This window comes from Canis lupus, chromosome 15 (genome assembly GCF_011100685.1).
Source record: "Canis lupus familiaris isolate Mischka breed German Shepherd chromosome 15, alternate assembly UU_Cfam_GSD_1.0, whole genome shotgun sequence".
NCBI lineage: Eukaryota > Metazoa > Chordata > Mammalia > Carnivora > Canidae > Canis > Canis lupus.
This window is the reverse complement of record NC_049236.1, coordinates 858,196-880,620: the sequence shown is the minus strand read 5'-3', so window position 1 is coordinate 880,620 and position 22,425 is coordinate 858,196. Positions and strand designations below refer to the sequence as shown.

The 22,425-nt window shown below is 40.0% G+C and overlaps 1 protein-coding gene across 1 annotated transcript in view; it reads left to right on the top strand.

Annotated features, from left to right (window-relative positions):
* Window positions 1-2,785: 2,785 nt before the first annotated feature.
* The window catches only part of LOC106559773, a 37,047-nt gene continuing 17,407 nt past the window's right edge, over window positions 2,786-22,425 (top strand). Inside the window, exons 1-4 of the mRNA XM_038557670.1 lie at window positions 2,786-3,202; window positions 11,739-11,922; window positions 18,062-18,255; window positions 22,018-22,107. Of these exons, the coding sequence (XP_038413598.1) occupies window positions 3,050-3,202; window positions 11,739-11,922; window positions 18,062-18,255; window positions 22,018-22,107 (621 nt within the window). The 5' untranslated portion in view covers window positions 2,786-3,049. The remainder of the gene's footprint in view (window positions 3,203-11,738; window positions 11,923-18,061; window positions 18,256-22,017; window positions 22,108-22,425) is intronic.

The following is a 22,425-nucleotide window of genomic DNA, read 5'->3' as shown; positions in this document are numbered from 1 at the left end:
GAAACCTCTCAGCCAAGTTTGGCCCTTCCAGCTGTGTCAACCATTACCTGTGTAAGCTTAGACCCTTGACTTAATATCAACATCCTCATTTATAAAACAGAGATAATAAATCTGCTAAGTAATGCCCTTTGTTGTGAGGATTAAATAAAACGAGAAGACGTTAGCCTGGTGTCTGGCATGCAGATTTTTAACCTGCCTATAAATTTTTTTCAGCAAGGATGTATTCTGAATTCTTGGTTTTTCAGAGTTCCTCTCATTGTCCTGGGCTTTGGGTTGGGAGTACAAGAAGTGTGGTTCAGAAAAATGCCCTAAATGGTTGGATTGTCTAGAGTGTATGTTGAGAAAGTACCATTAATAAGTAGGTAGAAGCAGGGACTGTACTTCACATATTTGATTTGAAATGCATTTAGTGATATATCATGGATTTGGGAAGGATAGCCCCCCAATGTGTCTGATGACAATGGAACAATAAATTTTAGTTGAAAAGATTTGAGCAGAGGAAAAATAACTGCAGCAATTAGGACTATTCTGGAAGCAGCAGTCCCATTGAACAAACATTTTAAGAGAACTTAAGGTCCATTTAGCAAAAACCTCAAAGACGACAGGCTTGGTCACCAGTGGCTGCAGTACTAAAGGGCTAGGAGGTAAAAGATTGATTTCCTTCCCTACATCTGTAGTTTCATGTGGATGATGACTATCATTATGATGTTTGAACGTCCAATGAGGGTAAATGGAGTGAAAACTAGAAGTGATCTCAATGTTTCTACCATAATTATTACTTCCCTTGGGAACCATTTCCTATCCTGTTGTATTAGGCTTACACAAACACCACTTTCCTACATGGATTTATATAAAGTGTTTTCCAGTTCAGTTCAATTTTCATTTGGAGCACTTAAACAGTGTTTACACACGTTGAAATTCCAAGAGGTGTTTTTTGTTTTTTTTTTTAACAGCAAATAGTGTGCAAAGAAAGAAATACTGAAAAGGAACACGAGTCAATGAGAGCAAACGAGAAGGCACTTGATCTAGATTGGAGGACCAAGAATTGTTTCCCTGAGGAAGTGACACTTGAACTAGTATGTAGCAGTTAAGTGGAGTGGAAGTGATGGTGATGGGCATTTTAGATGGAGAAAAAACAATTGTAAGGTAGAAATGATTGAAGCACTTCCATAAAGGATAAGATCTGTCCAAATAATGCACCATCTGTCCAGATAGCTGACCAAGGTTTGGAAAGGATCCTATAAGACTGAGATGTAGGTACCTATTTGAGGTATCAGCAAAGCAATGATTTGACCCAAAACATGGGTCAAATCAAGCTTTGATGAACTAACTAGAATCTTGCAATAAGAGCATTTAAATGAACATGATATAAACCAAGCCTCTCTTAAATTGTCATTTAGAAATTTTTATTTTGCATGACATCGGTGGAAGAACGGTTCACTTAAACTGCATTTTCACTGCTTAGGACCTCTAAAAAGGGCTTCTGTCTTAGGGACAATTCTAGTCGAGTCCGGTTTCTTCATTTTTACAATAATAAAGCCAGGTCCAAAAAAAAAAAAAATGCGGTTTGTCATAGGCGCCCCAGGTAGTGACAGACCTAGGCTTAAAATTCAGAACTCCTGACTCTCTCTTTTAAGAATGAAGTTCTGGGGATCCCTCGGGTGGCTCAGTGGTTTCTGCTGCCTTCAGTCCAGGGCGTGACCCTACAGACCTGGGATCGAGTCCCGCGTCAGGCTCCCTGCATGGAGCCTGCTTCTCCCTCTGCCTGTGTCTCTGCCTCTCTCTGTGTATCTCTCATGAATAAATAAATAAAATCTTATGAATGGGCAAGAAGATGTGGTTTATGTATACAATGGAATATTACCCAGCCATTAGAAACGACAAATACCCACCATTTGCTTCAACGTGGATGGAACTGGAAGGTATTATGCTGAGTGAAGGAAGTCAATCGGAGAAGGACAAACATTATATTGTCTCATTCATTTGGGGAATATAAAAATTAGTTAAAGGGAATAAAGGGAAAGGAGAGAAAATGAGTGAAAATATCAGCGAGGATGACAAAACATGAGAGACACCTAACTCTGGGAAATGAATAAGGGGTGGTGGAAAGGAAGGTGGGTGGGGGGTTGGGGTAACTGAGTGATGGGAACTGAGGGGGGCACTTGACGGGATGAGCACTGGGTGATATGCGATGTTGGCAAATTGAAATCCAAAAAAAAGAAACTAAAATATTAGACAATAGTCATGTGTAAGATTGAGGGACACTGAGGCATTAAAGCATTCTAAAGTCCATGATCCTGCAAAATGTTTAAAAAAAAAATGGCCTTGCAAGATAAAAACAACAACAAATTGATGAGAACTTATTAATGAAAGCAAGCTGAATTAAGTGAAATAAAATTAAAAATTTTTGTTGCATCTCAAAAAAAATTTAAAGGTAAAAAAATAAAAATTAAAATTAATAAATAAAATCTTTAAAAAAAAAATGAAGTGCCTTCTAGAAAAATAAAACCAAGGTTATCAGGCCGGGTCTCCAACTTAAGGCCCTGGCGGGAAACTGCTTGAGGGTTATAATGCCCGCTGACAAAACTTAGCCTCGAAGTAGGGACTCGCGGAGCTGTGCTGTTACCATGGTGACGGCCCAGCCAATGGAATGAGCCGTACTTTCGTTCCTGCCGAAAGACCCCGCCCCGCGACCCGGAGACCAATGGGGTGCGCGATCTGCACAGGAAGGGCAGCCCCTGAGCCAATAGCGCGCGTCGTTTCTATGGTGCCCGCCGGAAAGGCGCCTCGGCGTCTCCGCGGCCCGCGCGGTTGCTATGACGCCGGGGCCGCCGCAGGCACCTGCCGCTGGCGGCGGAGCTGAGTGACCCGGGGCCTCCGACTCCCCGAGAGGCCCCTGGCGGCCCAGTTCCTGAGGTTCCCGCGTTCCCGCCTCAGCCCCTTCTGCGTTCCTTTTCAGCGCTCCAGGTCTTTCCCGCTCTCGCCTGTATGGCCCGGAACGGGAGGAGAGGCTCTCCCGGCTCTGCCTTTGTCGTCGCGGCCCGGGCTGATGCCGCCTGAAGGGGGACTCGCCGGCCTCCGGGGACGCGGCCGCCGCGGGCCTTCAGGGCTGGGCCGCCGGCCGTACTCAGACCTCGGGGCCCCTTCTCACCGCCCAGGCGAAGACTCAGCCCTGCGCCTCCCGGCCTGGCCTCCCCCGCTGGTAGGCTCGGGAACAAAGAACTGCCTTTTTCTTTTTCTGCCTTCTTTTTTTTTTTTTTTTTTTTGGGGGGGGGGGGGTATGTTCATCCTGCAGAACCCAGATTCCCGATGAAGCTCTGGAGAGGCCTTCTGTGTCGTCAGCTGCAGACGTCACCAAGTCAGTTACCTTGCGCCCTTCGAGCTACAGCCTCCTCTTCTCTCATCCCCCCAGCACCTGTCCTCCCACCCTGCTCATCCCACAGCCATCTCCACCCTCTCTCGTCCACGCTGTGCATCACTGACTGTCCATTGGTCTCCACCACCCCTGCCATCTGCAGACCGCCTCCCTCCGCCTTTCTGCTACGATGATGCTTCGGGTAGCTAAGTATCCCACATTCTCCAGCTCTGGAATCATTGTGAAGATTTTTTTCTTCTTCTTCTCTATTTCTCTGCGCTATGGCAAGCTTTCCTGGCTTGGGTAAACTAGACGGTAGCGTGGAGAAGCGCACATTGGTAAATACAGTAAATTTCTGCAGGCCTGGTGTGTTTTGAAAATCGGATGGGGAAAGTCAAAATGCATTTTTTTAGGCCCGTCCCAGGCTTACAGAAAGAAAGAAAATGGTTCCTTGCTCACGTGAATATTGTGTTATGTATACGTGATGTATTCATGCGTGGGAAGAGATCATTGGAAATGATCAACTTTAAGCCCATACAAACACAATGCCTTGATAGGATGGAACTTTCTGGAGAGGAGTTGCTTGAAACAGTTCTTGTGCCTTCTTTTCATATGAGTTTCTCTCTCTCTTTTCTTTTTTTCTTTTCTTTTTTTTTTTTTTTTTTTTAAGATTTTATTTATTCATGAGAGACACGGAGAGAAAGAGAGAGGCAGAGACAGAGAAGCAGGCTCCATGCAGGGAGCCTGATGCAGGACTCCATCCCCAGACCCAGGATCATGCCCTGAACTGAAGGCAGACACTCAGCCACTGAGCCATCCAGGCGTCCCTCTTTCTTTCTTTTTAAAGATTTATTTATTTACTTTAGAGAGAGAACACGAGCACATGGGGGGAGGGACAGAGAGTGGAAGAGAGACAATGCTCCAGCAGACTCCCCGCTGAGCAGAGCCAGAGGGGGTGGGTGGGCTATCTCAGGTCTCTGAGATCAAGACCTGAGGCAAATCAAGAGTTCCCTGCCCAACCAACTGAGCCACCCAGGTGCCCTTTCATGTCAGTTTCTTTTTTGTTAAGATTTTATTTATTTATTCATGAGAGACAGAGAGGCAGAGACACAGGCAGAGGGAGAAGCAGGCTCCCTGATAGGAGCCTGATGTGGGACTCGATCCCCAGACCGGGATCATGACCTGAGCCAAAGGCAGATGCTCAACCACTGAGCCATCCAAGTGCCCTCGTGTCAGTTTCTTAACCAGAAAGTTCTTTGTGATGTGAGCCAAGAAACGGAAACAATGAGGAGTGATTGGAAAAAAAAAAAAAGTATTTCTAGCAAGGGAGTAGGCTTAAGAGTCCTAAAAAGACTGGAACATAGGACCTTAAAAATAGAATGAGATTCATTTAGAGCCAGTGCAATTTTTTTTTTTAAGTTGGAAAACTTTGCCTTAAAGTATGTGTTCCTTGTTGAGTCTTACTATTTCTTTTTCAATACTCAGGTTTAAATGAAAACTATTTCCCTGCATGAAGCAGGCTCCATGCAGGGAGCCCGATGTGGGACTCAATCCCGGGTCTCCAGGATCACACCCTGGGTTGAAGGTGGCACTAAACAGCTGAGCCACCTGGGCTGCCCAGATGTCTATAATTTTTCAATTATATTTGTGTAGAAAAGAAAGAAGAGTTAGGGTGAATGGCCTATCTGGGTATATGCGTTTTTGCAGGCATGCTATTGACGTCTTTTCCCTAATGTCACTCTAAGACCGTTAGATTTAAAACTCATCCTTTGCTCAGAGCCAGAAGATGTGCTATAGCATGAGGTATGGTCCTGGCCCTGTCATTATGTTTTGAGGGCACTTGTAGGGGAGTTAAGAACAAGTAGCAAAGACTCTGCACCCATTCTCCTTGCCATATTTCCATTTAAAATTCTTTGTCTCAGTTTGCTTTGACAGTTTTACCAACTCATTCTTTACCTCTAGAAGTTTGGGGTGAGGGGACTCAAAAACTTTTTAAGATAGTTAATGAGCATTTATTCAATATCTGCTTTGTAGAGAATCATTTGCATGTATGCTTTGTTATGTGGGTAATTTTATTTTTTATTTAAAGATTTCTTTATTCATGAGAGACAGAGAGAGGCTGAGGGAGAAGCAGCCTCCTCACAGGGAGCCTAATGCAGGACTCAATCCCAGAACTCTGGGATCACAACCTGAGCCACCCAGGTGCCTTGTTGTGGGATTTTAGGTGCAGTTCATATGTTAGAGCATTTATAATTCAAATAATGGATTTTTTTAAAAAACGATTTTATTTATGAGAGAGAGAGCGTGTGCATGAGCTGGGTGAGGGGCAGAGGAAGAGGGAGAAGCAGACTCTCTGCTCAGCATGATCCCTGAGATCATGACCTGCACTGAAGGCAGATGCCAAATAATGGATTTATATCACCTCAAGATCTGCTTTTTTAGAATTTTCAAATTACTTAACCATTGAGTCTCAGTGAACCAACCTCCTGGAAAAAAATGTGTGTTCTGGGATGTTGCAGGAAAACAGGCAGAGCGACCCAAATGTTCAAAGTCATGGAGATATAAGCAGCTTGGTGGGGATCTGTAAGTATACCAGCGTGGAGGACTAATGTCAAAGTGTGGTAGAAGATAAGGCTATGGAGATAGGCAGGAAGCAGGTTGTGAAGAATCTCTGCTGCCCAGCCAAGGGGTGCGAACTCTTCCTGGAAGCAATGGGAATGATAAGCAGCAAGTGATTTTGCATTCAGGACAGTCAGTCTGAGGGCTTTGGATGGAGGCCAGCCTGGCAGCAGCACATCAGTTAAGGATGCAATTACACCAAACTGGACAGGAAGTGAGGAGATCTACACTAAGGCTTCCTACACTTCCACCCTTAGATAAGAGGTGGAATCTACACATTCAGGGACTGGTCATTAATGAGAGTGGGATGAATCAGAAGGCAGGGCCATGGATGACTCCCAGGTTTCTGACTTGGGAAACTGTATCGATGGTGATTTTGTTAACTGTTGACTACAGAAGGAGAAGCAGGTGGAAGGGAAAGATGAATGGATTCAAGCTGAGTTGTTCATTAGACAATTGGATATGCATAGGTCTTAAATAGTAGACTCATTTTATGTTGTCTTCCTAGCCGACATCATCTACTCTGGAATATGTACCTCTCCACCAATCCTTATTTAAAGAATAGGCTTTGGTGGCCATATTTGTACCCCTACTTCCAACCCATTCCAGTGACAATGGACTGAATGAGGATTGTAGAAACTAACTTTGGAGAGGGGGACACCGTTCATTGGATGAGCAAAAAATAATCAACTCTCATGAATTTGAATTAAAAGACAAAGGACAGAAATGACTTAATCTGAAAAGTTACTAAGGCTTAACATGAATGGCTATTTTTAGCCTGGCTGATGAGCAAGCAGAGAAAAATCTATCCATGTGGAGAAGCAAGTAAATTGGGGCAGATTCACATGGAAACTCAGAGCTGAAAGACCTCAGGAGTCAGGACAGACTAGTCCAATCTAGTCCAGGGTGGGCTGTCCAGTTCCATATCCAGTTCCTATGTAGTCATATATATTTTCCAGTATATGCCCTTTTATCTTATTCTTTAATTAACCCTCCTACGATAGTTGGGATTGGTTGGCTGTGAGGGTCAGAAAACTCATAATTAAATGACTTGAAAAGATAGAAATTTATTTCTCCCAAGTAAGAGTAAAGAAGAAAGCAGTCCAGAACTGATAGGGCAGTGTCTTAAAATTGTCGGAGAATCAGATTTCTCCTCTCATGATAGTATATTATCTGTGGCAGGTGGCTTCTACCCCATGGTGTCCAGGATGGCTGCTCAAGCTTCAACTATCTTGTGTGTATTCCAGCCAGTAGAATGGAGGAAGCAGTGGGGAAGGGTGGTCTCATTCCTTTCTGGGCATTTCCTAGAGGTGGCTCACGATGCCATTTACATCCCATTGGTCAGAACTTAAATCACATGGCTATATCTAGCAGTGAGGCAGGCAGCCATGTGATCATTCAAGAAATCAGTTACGCTGTGGGAAAAGGGAAGAATAAATATTGGGAGACAACTGGCAGTCTTTGCCACACCCACTTGTGTTTGTTCTAACTTCAGTGTGTTTGTTTCTTCCCGTTTTTTTCTAGATAGATCTGGAGTTTAGTAAAAATTGATTATTATTTAACCCTAACAACCCCATAAAGTAGGCATTATTAATAAACCATTTTATTTGAGAGTAAATAACAGTTGAAAGAAGTTAGGTGACTTGCTTAGTCACAAAGCTAGAGAGTGGTGGAGCCGAGGTTTGAACCCAAATGTCAGACTCCTATATCCATGCTGTTAACCACTATGATAGCAAGAAAGGCAGAGAGCCAAAGACATGATTCTTAGGAATGGCATCCTCTCAAGGGGCTATGGAAGAAGAGGAGCCCAGGAAGAACACAGAGAAGGAAAGGCTGGAGAGGTAAAAGTAAAAACAGGAGAAAGTGATGTCACAGAACAGGGATGGAAACACTTTCAAGGAAGAGGTGGACATACTGCAGAGAGATCACAGAAAAATTACAGAAACATGTCCAGTTTGTTTGGCATTTTGAAGGTTATTGGTAACTGATATCTTGAGTCTCATGCTAAGAACAGAAGCCAAAATGCGGTTGTTTGAGGAGGGGTAGACAAATTAAAAGGAGGACAGTAGCTTCAGAGGAATGTGGTGGGGTCAAAGGAGGGTTATTTTTTATCTTTATTTTTAAGACCAGAAGCATCTTTTTCTTTTTTAGAGAGAGAGAAAGAGAGAGTCCATGTGGGGAGGAGCAGAGAGTGAAGAAGAGAGAATCTTTTTTTTACATTTAAAATTTTTATTTATTTATTTATTTATTTTCATTTTAAAATTTTAAATTAAATTTGCCAACATATAGTATAACACCCAGTGATCATCCCATGAATTGCTCTCCTCAGTGCCCATCACCTAGTTACCCTATTTCCCCCACCCACCTCCCCTTCTGTAACCCTTTGTTTGTTTCACAGAGTCAGTTTTCTCTCATGGTTTGTCTCCCTTTCTGATTTTTCCAACTCAGTTCCCCTCCTTTGACTATTTCTTATATTCCACGTATGAGTGAAACCATATGATGATTGTCTTTCTCCGATTGACTTACTTCACTCAGCATCATACCCTCCAGTTCCATCCACAATGAAGCAAAAGGTGGGTATTCATATTTTCTGATGGCTGAGGAATATTCCATTGTTTACATATAGAAAGAGAGAATCTTAAGCAGGCTCCACATCCAGGATGAAGCCTGATGTGGAGCTAGGTCTCATGACCCTGAGATCATGACCTGAGCCAAAAATCAAGAGTCAAACACTCAACCAACTAGCCATCCAGGCACTCTGGGATGAGAAACATCTTGAGTGAAGAGCAAGAGATCAGTAGAAAGGGAGATCATGAGTATACAGAAAAGAAATAGCTTCCCTGAAGAAATTCTAGATGGGATGGGATCTAGAACACAGTTGAAGAGACTTGCTTTGATCAGGAGGATGGAAATCTCCATTGAGTGGAGAAAAAGCAAGGTCTCTAAAGACGAAGGCTAGTATCTTGGTGTTAGGGAAGAAGCTGACCGAGTTTTATGATGACTTTAGTTTTACTAGTGCTGTGGGAGATAAGGTCATCTGCCAAAAGAAGGGAGAGGTGGGGTTTGGAGTTTAATGGGAGAGATGGAAGTTCTGAATAGTTGCTGAGTGAAATGGTAGCAGAATCTGGTAAAGAATGCATAGATGGATCTGACAATAGAGAAGCTTGGCTCAGACTGCAGGCCATGATTTGTAATGGCTCCAGTTTGTTTTAGTTTTGCTTGTTTTATTTTTCTCTACTACCACTCAGCAAATGAAAATAGATAGAGAATAGTCAAATGGTCAAGCTTTTGCAGGACTGGGATTTTCAGGGAAGGTAGGGACATGGAGCAGGATAACTGGGGACATTGATGAGAGATTGAAATGATCAACTATTGGGTCTAGGCTTGAGGGAGAAGCCAAAAGTATCTGGTGGTTTGAGAGATGTTATGGCCTAGGGACAGGTCTTGCTGCCATTGCAGAATAAGTACTGCTTAAGACAGCAATCATTTTATACTCATCAGTGTATATATATGTGTGTGTGTGTGTGTGTGTGTGTGTGTGTGTGTGTATAACAAATAATAACAAGTGTCGGCAAAGATTTGAAGAAATTGGAACCAACCCATCTGCATCATATGGTGGGAACATAGAATGGTGTAGCTGCTTTGGAAAACAGTGCGGCAGCTCTGCAAAAAGTTAAAAAGAATTACAACAATTCTACTTCTAGATATATACCGAAAACAATTGAAAGCAAGGACTTAACCAGATACTTGTACATTCCTGTTCACAACATGTTGATTCATACCAGTTGAAAGGTGGAAACAGCCCAAATGTCCATTAACAGATGAATGAATAAACAAAATGTGACACATATACACATGCAGACACACACTCACGTGCACACACACTCATGCTATTATTCAGCCTTAAAAGGGAGAAGGAAAACACGAGTGGGGACCAGATGATGGGAGTGGGATGGGGAGGAGCACAAGAAGATTTTTAACTGCAACTCATGAGGAGGACACATGGGGTATAAAGATTCAGACCTGGATCTTTGTTCTTTCAGTGTGAGGTTCAGATGATAATTAGAATTCTATATATGTCCATTCTAACTGTTGATGTGAAAATGATGAGACTGAAGAACTTAGCAAGAAAGGAGAAAAATAGTAAAATATGATTTTGCTATCAAAGCAAAACTGAGTATAGTTTGTGTAGACTATCTGGAGTACAATAATCATTATGCAGATCACTACAATTAGATTAACTTGGTTGAAAGTGATGTTTGGGGAGATGCCTGGATGGCTCAGTGGTTGAGCGTCTGCCTTCAGCTCAGGTCGTGATCCCTGGGTCCTGGGATCGAGTCCCACATCAGGCTCCCTGCATGGAGCCTGCTTCTTCCTCTGCCTATGTCTCTGCCTCTCTGTGTGTCTCGAATGAATGAATGAATGAATGAATGAATGAATGAATAAATAAATAAATAAATAAATAAATAAATAAATAAATAAATAAATAAAAGAAAAAAGTGATGTTTGGGGCACCTGGGTAGCTCAGTCGGTTAAGTGTCTGCCTTCGGCTGAGGTCATGATCCTGGGGTTTTGGGATTGAGCCCCTCATAGGACTCCCTGCTCAGCAGAGTCTGTTTCTCCCTCTCCCCCACTCCGCCCTGTACTCTCTCTCTCTCTCTCTCTCAAATAAATAAATAAAATCTTTTTTAAAAAGTTTGTCATATTCACAGCTAAAGGTTCTAGTAACAGAGAAACACAGATACAACTTCATCAATCAGAAATTTATCTTTCACCCACTATTATAGTGTAAGCTGTTTTGTAGCATGACTACTTTTAACTTAAAAAACTAAAGATGGGGGCAGCCCCGGTGGCTCAGCGGTTTAGCGCCGCCTTCAGCCCAGGGTGTGATCCTGGAGACCCGGGATCGAGTCCCACATCAGGCTCCCTGCATGGAGCCTGCTTCTCCCTCTGCCTGTGTCTCTGCTTCTCTCTCTCCTCTCTGTGTATTCTCATGAATAAATAAATAAAATCTTTAAAAAAAAAAAAAACTAAAGATAATATTGATGGCAGGCTTGTATCAAGAAGTTTTGGAAGAGAACTGAGTGAGTTAGAAGTCAGCAAAAATTCAAGCCATATTCTGAGAGCACAGTCATTCCTTGGTACTATGGAATCAATGAGTTCTCTAGCTTCTAGAGAGGAGTCTTTTTATCTCTCAAATTCAACTGAGGGAAAAAGGCTTCTTTGGAATTTATAACTTTGCAAGGGGCCTTTGGGTGATTTTCAGATTACTAAATTGTAAACTTCAGAACTGGGCATACAGAAAAGCTTGTATTTTTTTTTAAAACAGACATTTGGGGGATCCCTGGGTGGCTCAGCGGTTTGGCGCCTGCCTTTGGCACAGGGCCTGATCCTGGAGTCCTGGGATCAAGTCCCACATCGGGCTCCCTGCATGGAGCCTGCTTCTCCCTCTGCCTGTGTCTCTGCCTATCTCTGTGTGTGTGTGTCTCTCATGAATAAATAAATAAAATCTTAAAAAGAAAAAGACATTTGCATTATCTATCATGTATCTATCTACATCATGTCATCATGTCTTTTTTTGTGTTGGCTTTTCATGTAAATGTTCATCATAACTGGACAACATATCCATTAACAGGAGAACTGAACGATACTTTGTACAGAGTCTAACTCTAGGTGTATATATGCACCAGCTTACTTGCATGCTCAGCTGTATGCGTGTGTATGCATGCATGTGCCTACACATACACTTATCTCTTTTACAAAGGGACAAGTTCAGTTAGAATATGTACTGCATCATCTCAAGAAAGAAGGAACTGAACCTCTTGTTGCTACAGAAGAACCACTCTATTTTGTTTGGTGCTTATTCCAGAACAGTGAAGACGGGCTGAGCACTGCTAACCAGAAATTTAGAAGAGCTTATGGTGAAGCACATGGAAGAAATGAAAGAAGTGAGAACTAATAATATAAAGTTTTAAAATATCTATGATTTTGTTCATTGTCCTTCATTAAATTGACACATTAAAACCAACATTTGAATATTCCTGTGTAGTGTGCAAAGCACTTGGCACATATGTTTTTGTTTTCTTTCCTTGAAACGTGCCAACAGTCTGTCTGTCTTTTCATTTCCAGTAGAGTACACCTACAGGTTATCACCTAGGGATGACTGGTTAGATATCCAAATAGGCCTGCTTAGGGTGGCTTGCATTATCTTTGTAAATTCATCCTTGTTTCAATAACTGACTCGTTAGCTGATTCTTGTGCTTTTATAGCTTGGAGGCTTAGAAACCTGATTAGTCATGTACTGTGAGTGGATCTGTTTCTCAAAGGTGACCTTATATTAACTACACTCGCAGAGAATTTTGTAGAAAAATAGATAGCAGCTTACTAATTGACAAAAAGAAATGTAATTGCCACAGGACCAGGCACACATGTCCTGTGGCTGATGGATTCTTTGTCTATAGGTACATTATATTACAGATGTTTACTTGTTGAACAAATGATTATAATTTTTCTAGCACTGGCTAAGATAACCACAATAGGGCTCTCTATAGCTGTCCTTATTTCTCGACCTGTTATAGGTTAGAACCAGGGTAACTAGCCCTTAGATGAGTAGGTAATGGCATCTTTTGACCTTCTTATCACTCTTTTGATGTTTCCAATACTGATCAACCTACTTTTTGACATATTCTTTCTTTAAATGAGTTAAAAAAATACTCTCTCAGGTTGTTTGGAAATCACTCTGCTGTGTTTCAACATCTCAGCTCAGATAGGCAACTTACTGATTTTTAAATTTAACTCTTAGAGGACAATTTGATTTTCAAACTCTTAAAGAAGAATGCAGCTCCTTTAGAACAAAAGCAGGACAGCATAATAGACCATAAACTTTAACATTAGTCAGATGGGGGTGAAAAATTGCCTTTACTACTGTCTTTCTGTGTAAGTTAGATAACTTCTTTGAACTTGAAATTCCTCATCTATACGTTGAGGATTGATAATAGCTTCTTCAAAGAGATGTGTGATGTTTACACAGGTTAAAGTACATAAAACATTTCACACACATGTATTTGACACCTAGCAAGTACTCAGTCAATTATAGCTGTTATTATTAAGAAACAGGTATTCTTGTTCCTGCCATTTTGAAGAGAAAGAAATTGAAGACTAGCAGGAAGTTATAAAGTTAAGTGGCAGTGCTGTGTTACCTCTGCTATACCATTCAGCTTTTTGTTCATATTGCAAGATGTTGTCCAGTTGATTTCAACACAGTTCAGCAAAATGCAATTCAGTTACTTTGGCAGTCTACTTCTAAGCACTTTGGCACGTAGGCTAGAGCTCAGCCTCTGGGTCTGGTCGGGCAGTGTGAAGTCTAGCCCCTCCCCTTACTTCCTGCATGACAAGGCAAATCCCCTAGGCCTCCAGCAGCCTGCTTCCTCCCCTAGAAAGTGGGAGGGTAATAGTCTCATAAGATTGTAGTGAAAATGAAGGCTTTGATCTCCTTACTCTAGTGTCTGGAGCATCGAGTTAGCTTTTAATCTGTTATTATGAACTCATAAAAGTACCTTTTAGGAAGCTGCCATATTAACCAGAAGCTATTTTTAAAAAATACTCAACAATTGATTTTTTTTTTCAAAAAAAATTTTTTTTGAAGATTTTATTTTTTCATGAAAGACACACAGAGAGGCAGAGACACCGGCAGAGGGAGAAGCAAGCTCCATGCCGGGAACCCGACGGTGGGACTCAATCCCAGGTCTCCAGGATCACGCTCTGGGCTGCAGGCGGCGCTAGACCACTGAGCCACCTGGGCTGCCCTCAATAATTGATTTTAATTCAATCTTAATGTTAAGATTTCAGGCATCATCATCGTTATTAACATAGGAATATAAACAGTTATTGTGGGGATTTTTCTCTGTTCGTGGGTATCATTTTATATTTCCTAAACTATAGATAAGGAGACTTGATTTCAAACCTGATATGTTAATGGGGAAAAAATTAGAGATTGTGAGTGTCTGCAAAATTTGTGATGGTGTGTCATCATGTCTATGGGAAACGGTCTGTTAACATAAAACAGCTGGAAGGAAGTTTAGGGAGGGAAACTCACATGTAAGGAAAGCCAAGTTTTCTTTTTATTTCTTAGATTAGGGACATGATAGTATGGTGATCTCTTAATGACTCTTTCACTTTATAGATTCGATGTAGGTTACTATATGAACAATGGACTAAGAGTAAGAAAATGTGTTACTTTCTTTTTAGGTTAAAAAGTATGCAAGTCATGTCCGTAACTTAATAGAGGAAAGAGAAGCATTTGCTCACAGTTGTGAAAAGGAAAACAAACAGCTTAGACATGTGGTTAAAGAACTCCAACCCAAACAGGGTAATCTTTCCTTTTGTAAAAATGTGAAGTTTATTTTTTTTCTACTTCTAAAAATAATATGTGACAAATTTGGGAAATGCATAAAAGTAGAAGGACGGGGGAAAATTAGTATATAATCCTCCACTCCAAGAAAAGTACTTATAATGTTTTGAGTGTATTTTCTGCTTGGTGTTTTAAATTATCTATTCTGAAATAGTCAGGAATGTGTGTGAGAGAGTACAGGATGGTTATTTCCTTCAGTGTCTATTCTGGTACTTACTACACTATGTCATAGTGACCTGTGTCAGCTCCTCTGGGCCAGAGATCATGCCCTGATCGTAGTGGTTTCTGTGTTCCCACAGCACCTGCCTTGTAAAGAACTAGCACATTAAGGAATGTTCATCCCTTAATAATAATAAAAATAAAGTAATAATAAAGTAATAAATATAATAAATAATAATAAAATAAATAAATAATAATAAATAATAGGAAATATTTATTTAAGTACTACAGAGCTACAAGAGAAGACCTGGATAGAACCCCTTTAGAATATTTTGGGTTTTTTTTAACCTCACAAATTATATATGATTATTACTAGTGTTGGTGATTATTTATATTTACCACACATTTATTATTTTCTTTGCTCAGCATTTTCCCTTGCATCTCAGATATTCCATATATTCCATTTGGAATCATTTTAAAACTGTCATGAGGGTCTGCTGATGGAAGTTTTCTCTTTATTTTGAATCTCAGATGGAGGGGTTGAGTGAAGTATAGGACATATTTCATCTGTTCGGCACTCTTGCTTCATTTATTTTCCTTTCTTGTTTTCCATTGAGTATACTGAATTTTCTTCTACTGCTTTAAAAGTTTGCATTCTATTTTTGTTTGTATGGTAGTTGTATTTTTAAAAAAGATTTTATTTACTAATGGGAGACATAGAAAGGCAGAGACATAGGCAGAGGGAAAAGCAGGCTCCCCATGGGGAGCACAAGCAGGACTCCATCCTAGGACCCCAGGATCACAATCTGAGCCCAAGGCAGATGCTCACCCCTGAGCCACCCAGCTGCCCCAGTAGTTGCATTTTTAAGAGTTTTTCAATTTCTTCTGGCATTTTTAGTTATTCTCAGCAAGAGGTTGGTTCAGGGCTCTAATCTGCTGTTTTGTGAGAAATGGAAGATACTGTTATGTCCTGCTGCCAACATAAATTAGCTCATGAAATATTGGTAAATAAGGGAATGATGTTATTTTAATGCAGAAATTCATATACAGTGTACCCCAGCATGTTAATGATTTGGGCTTACCAGCAAGCATTGGAGTTTATACATGAAGCTAATTTGTCCCAGAGTCTTCTTTGGAATTCAGTTGGGCCACATGTTTCTCCTTGGAAGTGCTTATGCCAAGATATCCCTAATCTTTGAGCATTTTGCCTTTGTTTTCATAACTCCACAGACTCTTTTAGCTCACCTTTACAGCAAGCCTGATTTTTTAAAAGAAGATAAAAGTCCTATATTTACTATAGTATTTCTTTATTTTTTAGGAATTTGATGTATCTCTTTAAATGTACCAGTATAATTATTAGGATTGTCAGTGTTTTTTATAGCACTCCAGTTACACAATGACAGAAGTTTGGAATTGCCTGTACCAATCTGTTGCTTCAATAAACTTTATTATTTTTAGCAAGCAGTTGGCAAAATACAAGTTTGTTTTAGAAACATAAAAATCACTTCAGAAATGCTTCTATAGTTAGGGTATTTTTTGAAGGTAGGGGTAATATGATTTGATAATGGATGTAATGTTAGGTGGGAGAAAAGGGGAGAAATCACTGGTGACCCAAAGCCTTATGGCTGAGTGGTTGGATATTAGAGGTCCAGCTACTTAGGTTGGGGAGCCTATGGGAGGTCCCATTTGGGGAAGACAGTAAAGAGTTTGCCTTTGGACGTGTACATTTCAATGCATGTATTAGATATCCAAGTGGAAATGTCAAGTAGACAATTGTGTATGTTTGGAAGGCACCACAAGCTAGAGCTGTGAATTTGGGAGTCATCAGCAAATAGCCAACACCTAAAGCCTTGGGACTATAGACGGTTATCTGGGGAATGAAAAGAAGATTAAGGGCTGGGCCCTGGGCATTTCTATGTTTAGAGGTTGGAAAGGGGAGAAATTAGTCAAGGAGTCTGAGAAGGAGTGGCACGCATGGTAGTAAGAAAACCAACAGAGTATGATGTCCCAGGGAGAAATGATGAAAGCCTGTTATCTTTGAGATAAGTGGGAATGGGATCCAGTGCACAAGGGGAGAGTCTGGCCTTAGGAGCAAGGATAGTTTGTTAAATCTCACAAGATGGAAGAGTATGTGGGAATTGGCAGATACGATAAGAAGAGTTTGTGGAAATTGGAGTGCTGCTTTTTTCTCAGTGAAATAGGAAGCAGGGTATTCAGCTGAGAGTGAAGATGGTAAGGAGGTGTTGGAGACTTGAGAAGAAAGAGTAATGAAATAATGGTCTACATCTCTAGATAATGAGAGAGAGAATTCCAGGGAACTATGGGAGGATTGGTGGACAACAAGGATCCACTTGGGGTGAGTAGTGAGTAGACATGAATTTAGAGTGAAACCAATTGCCACTGGCTGTGTGGTTTTTCTCCAGCTACACTCAGCTTCTAGAGTGAGGTGCAGGAGAGGTAAAGGGTTAGATTTAATAGGCTGGAGTTCTGTCAACTAAGTGTAATGGAGAAAGAGGGGCAAGAAGTTGTGAATGTTTTCAAGGGGGTGATTAGGGACACCTGGGTGGCTCAGTGGTTAAATGACTGCCTTTGGCTCAGAATGTGATCCGGAGTCCCAGGATTGAGTCCCGCATCAGGCTTCCTGCATGGAGCCTGCTTCTCCCTCTGCCTGTGTCTCTGCCTCTCTCTGTGTGTCTCTCATGAATAAATAAGTAAATCTAAACAAAAAATCAAGGGAGTGATTATAATGATGAACTGATTAGATGAACCTAGGTTGGTAAGAAAGTAAATGAGGACAGGAGTGGGATGAGGAACGTTAAAAAGTGTTTAAAGCTAGTGGATTATAGTTGCCATTATGGTCAAAACTTGTTGACATCTAGCTACCAAAAGTACATAGGAAAGGATGATTGGAGAATGGGATGCTTGAAATTGAGACTAGGGAGTTGCTGCTAACAACAAGGTCTAGAGAATATCTGTGGAGTAGAAGCTGAGATGAGGTAGCAGACTCAATCTGAAGTTAGTTGGTGAAGAGACTGAGAAGCCAAAGCACTAGAATAATCTACCTGAATATTGAAATCACCAAGAATTTTGGCAGGGACTAGTTAAGTAACCATATACAAACTAGTTGGCTTGTTGGTGCCTGCATCCTTGTCTCATAAATGGAATAATCAAGTTCCCTACCTAAATGGATTGTTGCAGGGATTAGATTACATAAATTTACCTTAAATTTATGCTGCCACATAGTAAGCACTCAATAAAACAACAAATTTTAAAGTTACACAACAGTAAGAATATCTACCACTTTTGAGAACCTTTTCCCACTACTTTTTTTGTTGTTGTTATTATTTCTGAAAGTTTGCAAACACTCTGAAGAGATGGGGAGAAGAGTGGTAGTAGCAATATAGCTAATTTAAATTAACTTGCTATTTAACTAAGAGCACACTTAACACCTTATAACAGCAGTTTTTTTGCCTGCATTCCTTTTAACAGTTTTTTTTTCTGTTATTTCTTCTTAACAGAAGTGCAAATAAAAGAGATTGAAGAAATGTTGTCTCAAGAGGGTTTGTCTGAAATAGCTCTGGGCAGCCCCAGGGAGCAGATTGAGTACTTACTGGTAGAAAGAAGCACATTCTCGAGAAAACTGGAAACTGGGGGCCCCAAGCAAGAGTCCCAAAGACATATGGCCAGTCACCTACAGGAAAGACTTGCCCAGGTATTCTGAAATTAACTAGGTAGTTGAATAAGAGGCAGGCCAGTTTTTTGTTTGTTTCTTTAATAATTCATTGATTAAATGATCAGGAAGTCAGTTTTAATAATGCTTACATATATAGGGTGGGTTTTTTGTGTGTGGTGTTTTTTTTTTTTTAACGATTGACTTATTTGTTTGAGAGAGACAGTGCGCGCGTAAGCCAGTTGGGGGAGCTGCAGAGGGAGAGGGAGGAAGATCATCTTTTTTTCCCCAAGGTTTGTGTTGTAATTTTATTTTTTTATTATTTTTTTATATAAATTTATTTTTTATTGGTGTTCAATTTGCCAACATATACAATAACACCCAGAGCTCATCCCATCAAGTGTGGAGGTTCCTCAAAGAGTTAAAAATAGATTTGCCCTAGACCCAGCAATTGCACTGCTGGGGATTTACCCCAAAGATACAGACGCACTGAAACGCCAGGACCCCTGCACCCCGATGTTTACAGCAGCAATGTCCACAATAGCCAAACTGTGGAAGGAGCCTCGGTGTCCATCGAAAGATGAATGGATAAAGAAGATGTGGCCTATGTATACAATAGAATATTCCTCAGCCATTAGAAATGACAAATACCCATCATTTGCTTCGACGTGGATGGAACTGGAGGGTATTATGCTGAGTGAAATAAGTCAATTGGAGAAGGACAAACATTTTATGGTCTCATTCATTTGGGGAATATAAAAAATAGTGAAAGGGAATAAAGGGGAAAGGAGAAAAAATGAGTGGGAAATATCAGAAAGGGAGACAGAACATGAGAGACTCCTAACTCTGGGAAACCAAACTAGGGGTGGTGGAAGGGGAGGTGGGGGGGGGGATGGTGACTGGGTGAGGAAGACAATCTGAAGCAAACTTCCCTACTCAGTGGGGAGCAAGATGTGGGGCTCCATCCAAGGACTCTAAGATCCTGACCTGACCAAAACCAAGAGCTGACCACTCAACCAACTTTGCCACTCAGGCACTCCAAATATATAGCTTTTATGTTTGGAGGAACATCTCTGCCACTTGTTCATGGTATGACCTTGAGCAAGTTAGTGAACTTTTGTGAGTCTTGATTTTCTCATTTATAAAATCTGAGATCAACTTAACTACTCCATGAGGTTATCATGAAAATGAAATAACATGTATAAGACTGTAGAATAGTACCTCACATATTAATTAGCATTATTGTGGGGGTTTTTTCCTCCACAGAAATATATAATAAAAAGTGAAAGATTTATGCCATCTGAAGAGAAATCAGAATATTAATTAGCATTATTGTTAATTGTTTATCGAGAACTTTCCATCTGCCAGGCTCTGTCCCAGTGGATGTAGAAACAAAGTCAAGTTAGACATGATTTGGGCTTGCAAGGAACTTACAAGGTAATGGATGGAAGAAAAAAGCCAGTGATTATAGTTCAGTGTATAAAGTCCCATGATAAAGGAAGGCACAGAAGGCTCGGGAAACTGAGAGGAGTGGCTGAGTCAGATGTGATAGGTGACCGAAGAACATCTTCCATCTCTCGTCTTCCAGAGGAAGATGTTGAGTAGTATTTTGAAAGCTGAATATGTATTAGCTACATAAAGATGCTGGGAAAGACATTCCTAGCAGAGGAAACAATGTGTTATTACATGGTGGTTCACGGAAGTGAATGCTAAGTAATGTGGCTGGAGATGTTTTCAGGAACTACATCATGGTGAGATTCATACACTAATCTCAAATTTGGACTCAGCACCCAGCAGTGTTCCTGAACCATACTAGAGGCATAAATATTTTTTTAAAAAGATTTTATTTTTCAGGGATTCCTGGGTGGCTTAGCGGTTTGGCGCCTGCCTTTGGCCCAGGGCGCGATCCTGGAGTCCCAGGATTGAGTCCCATGTCCGGCTCCCGGCATGGAGCCTGCTTCTCCCTCCTCCTGTGTCTCTGCCTCTCTCTCTCTGTGTCTATCATAAATAAAAATAAAAAAATAATTATTTTTAAAAAAAGATTTTATTTTTCAGTAATCTCTAAACCCAACAGGTTGCTTGAACCCACAACCCCAAGATCAAGAGTTGCAGGCTATGCATATTGAGGCAGCCAGGTGCCCCAAGGCATAAAAACATTTAATGGACTTTGTTATAGAAGGTCTGGAGAGGCACTAAACACTTTTAAGAGGAAAGAGTAACAATCTGATTCATGTTATTACAAAATCTAGGATTTTGATTTTTGATTGTATTGAATCAGTTTAAGAGGAATTTACTATCTTACAATATTGATGTGATCTGTGATCATAGAATATCCATTTATTTTTTGCTGAGTGAAATAAGTAAAGTTTTATGATTTTCCCCACAAACTCTTGTACTCTTGTTACATTTTTTCTTAGGTACTTCATATTCACATTTTTGGATGCTATTAATAGCAAATGTTATCTTCTTAAAAAGAATTTAATATTCTAACTATCTGTGGCTGGTATTTAAAAATGCAATTATTTTATACTGACTTATATCTAACATTGTTGCTAAAGTTTTTTATTCATTTTACTTATTTACTTATTTATAAACTACTTTTCCTCTTTATTTTTATTTATTTATTTAAGTAGGCTTCACACCCAGTGTGGGGCTTCAACTTACAACCCCAGATCAAGAGTCATGTACTCTACCAACTGAGCCAGCTAGGTGCCCCTCTTATTCATTTTAATAATTTATTAGAAGATTTAAAATATTTTCTACCTGTACAATCATATTATCTGAGAATAATGATACTTTCATTTCTTCCGTTTCAGCCCTTATTCTTTCCATTCTTTCTCTCTCTCTCTTTTAAAACTTTATTTATTTGACAGAGAGAGAGAGAGAAAGAGAGCACAAGCAGGAGAGTAGTGGGCAGAGGGAGATGGAGAAGCAGGCTCTCCACTGTGCGGGGAGCCCCATGCAGGGCTTGACCCAGGATCCTGGGATCATGACCCAAGCTGAAGGCGATTGAGCCACCCAGGCACCTCTCATTTCTTTTTCTTGCCTTTTACTGGGTAGGCCCTCTAGTATTACCTTGAAATTAATATAATTAGTATTAAATAGTATTTTCATCTTGTTATTAATATCAGAGAAAGCATTCAGTGATTCATTAAGTATGATGTTTGCTAAAGGTTTTGTTTCAAATGGTACTGTTTATTTATCATTTATACTCTTGTTTCTAGTTTGCTAAGAGTTTTTTATAGTCATTGATGATGAAATTATTTAAAACTTGAATCTGTTAATGGGAAAATTTTGTTGATTTATTTTTCTAATGTTAAACCTATTTTGCATTCCTAGGATAAATCTAACTTGTTAATGATATTTTATCCTTCCTAGATATTATCAGGTTAGATTTGATAAAATTTTAATCTATGTTTATGAATAAGAAGATTGCCCTGTGATTTTTCTTTCTCCTGTTATCTTTGTTGGGTTTTAATCTCAAGGTTTGGCTAGCCAGTGTTAACCAGCCATTTTTCATTATTGCCTCTGTAATGAGATTTTTTAGATTTACTACTACTGTAGAGTTCTATATACTGTAGGCGTATCATGCTTTGTACATAAGAAGAGTACGATTTTTTTTGCCCCTGTAGAAACCAATTTTCACTCCTTTGGGGATGATATTGTCTCATTGAGAATGGATAGCCTAGCCTCATAAAATGGATTGGACTGTGTCCCTTTTTTTTCTTTTTAAAAAAATTTTTAAATGACATTTTTTTTACAAAGACTGATGCAAGTTTCATTTATCTCTTATTATTTATTTAGGAGACATTTGAACAAGTCTACCAGCCTCTGCAAAGAGAACACGAGAAATATCAGGAACCTGTGCAGCAATCTGAAAAAATTTTGAGTGAGGTAAAAAAAAAAAAAAAAAAGAATCCTTCACTTAATAATCACAGCTAATTACACATTAGTTTTTACCAAGTATTTTGTTTGAATATATTAAAATATATGCTGTGAAAATTATAAAATTATACGTAAAAGTATTGTAAACATATCACAAAGATTTGGAAAGAAAAAAATAATAGCTAATTTTTATTGAATGTATCAAAATTTAAACAATCAATATGTGTTATATCCTTTGAAAAATCACTTTGGGATAATACATACTTCTTCCCAAATATGTTTGGAGCCCTTTTTTGGGGGTAGTCTTTTAATATATACAGCACATTA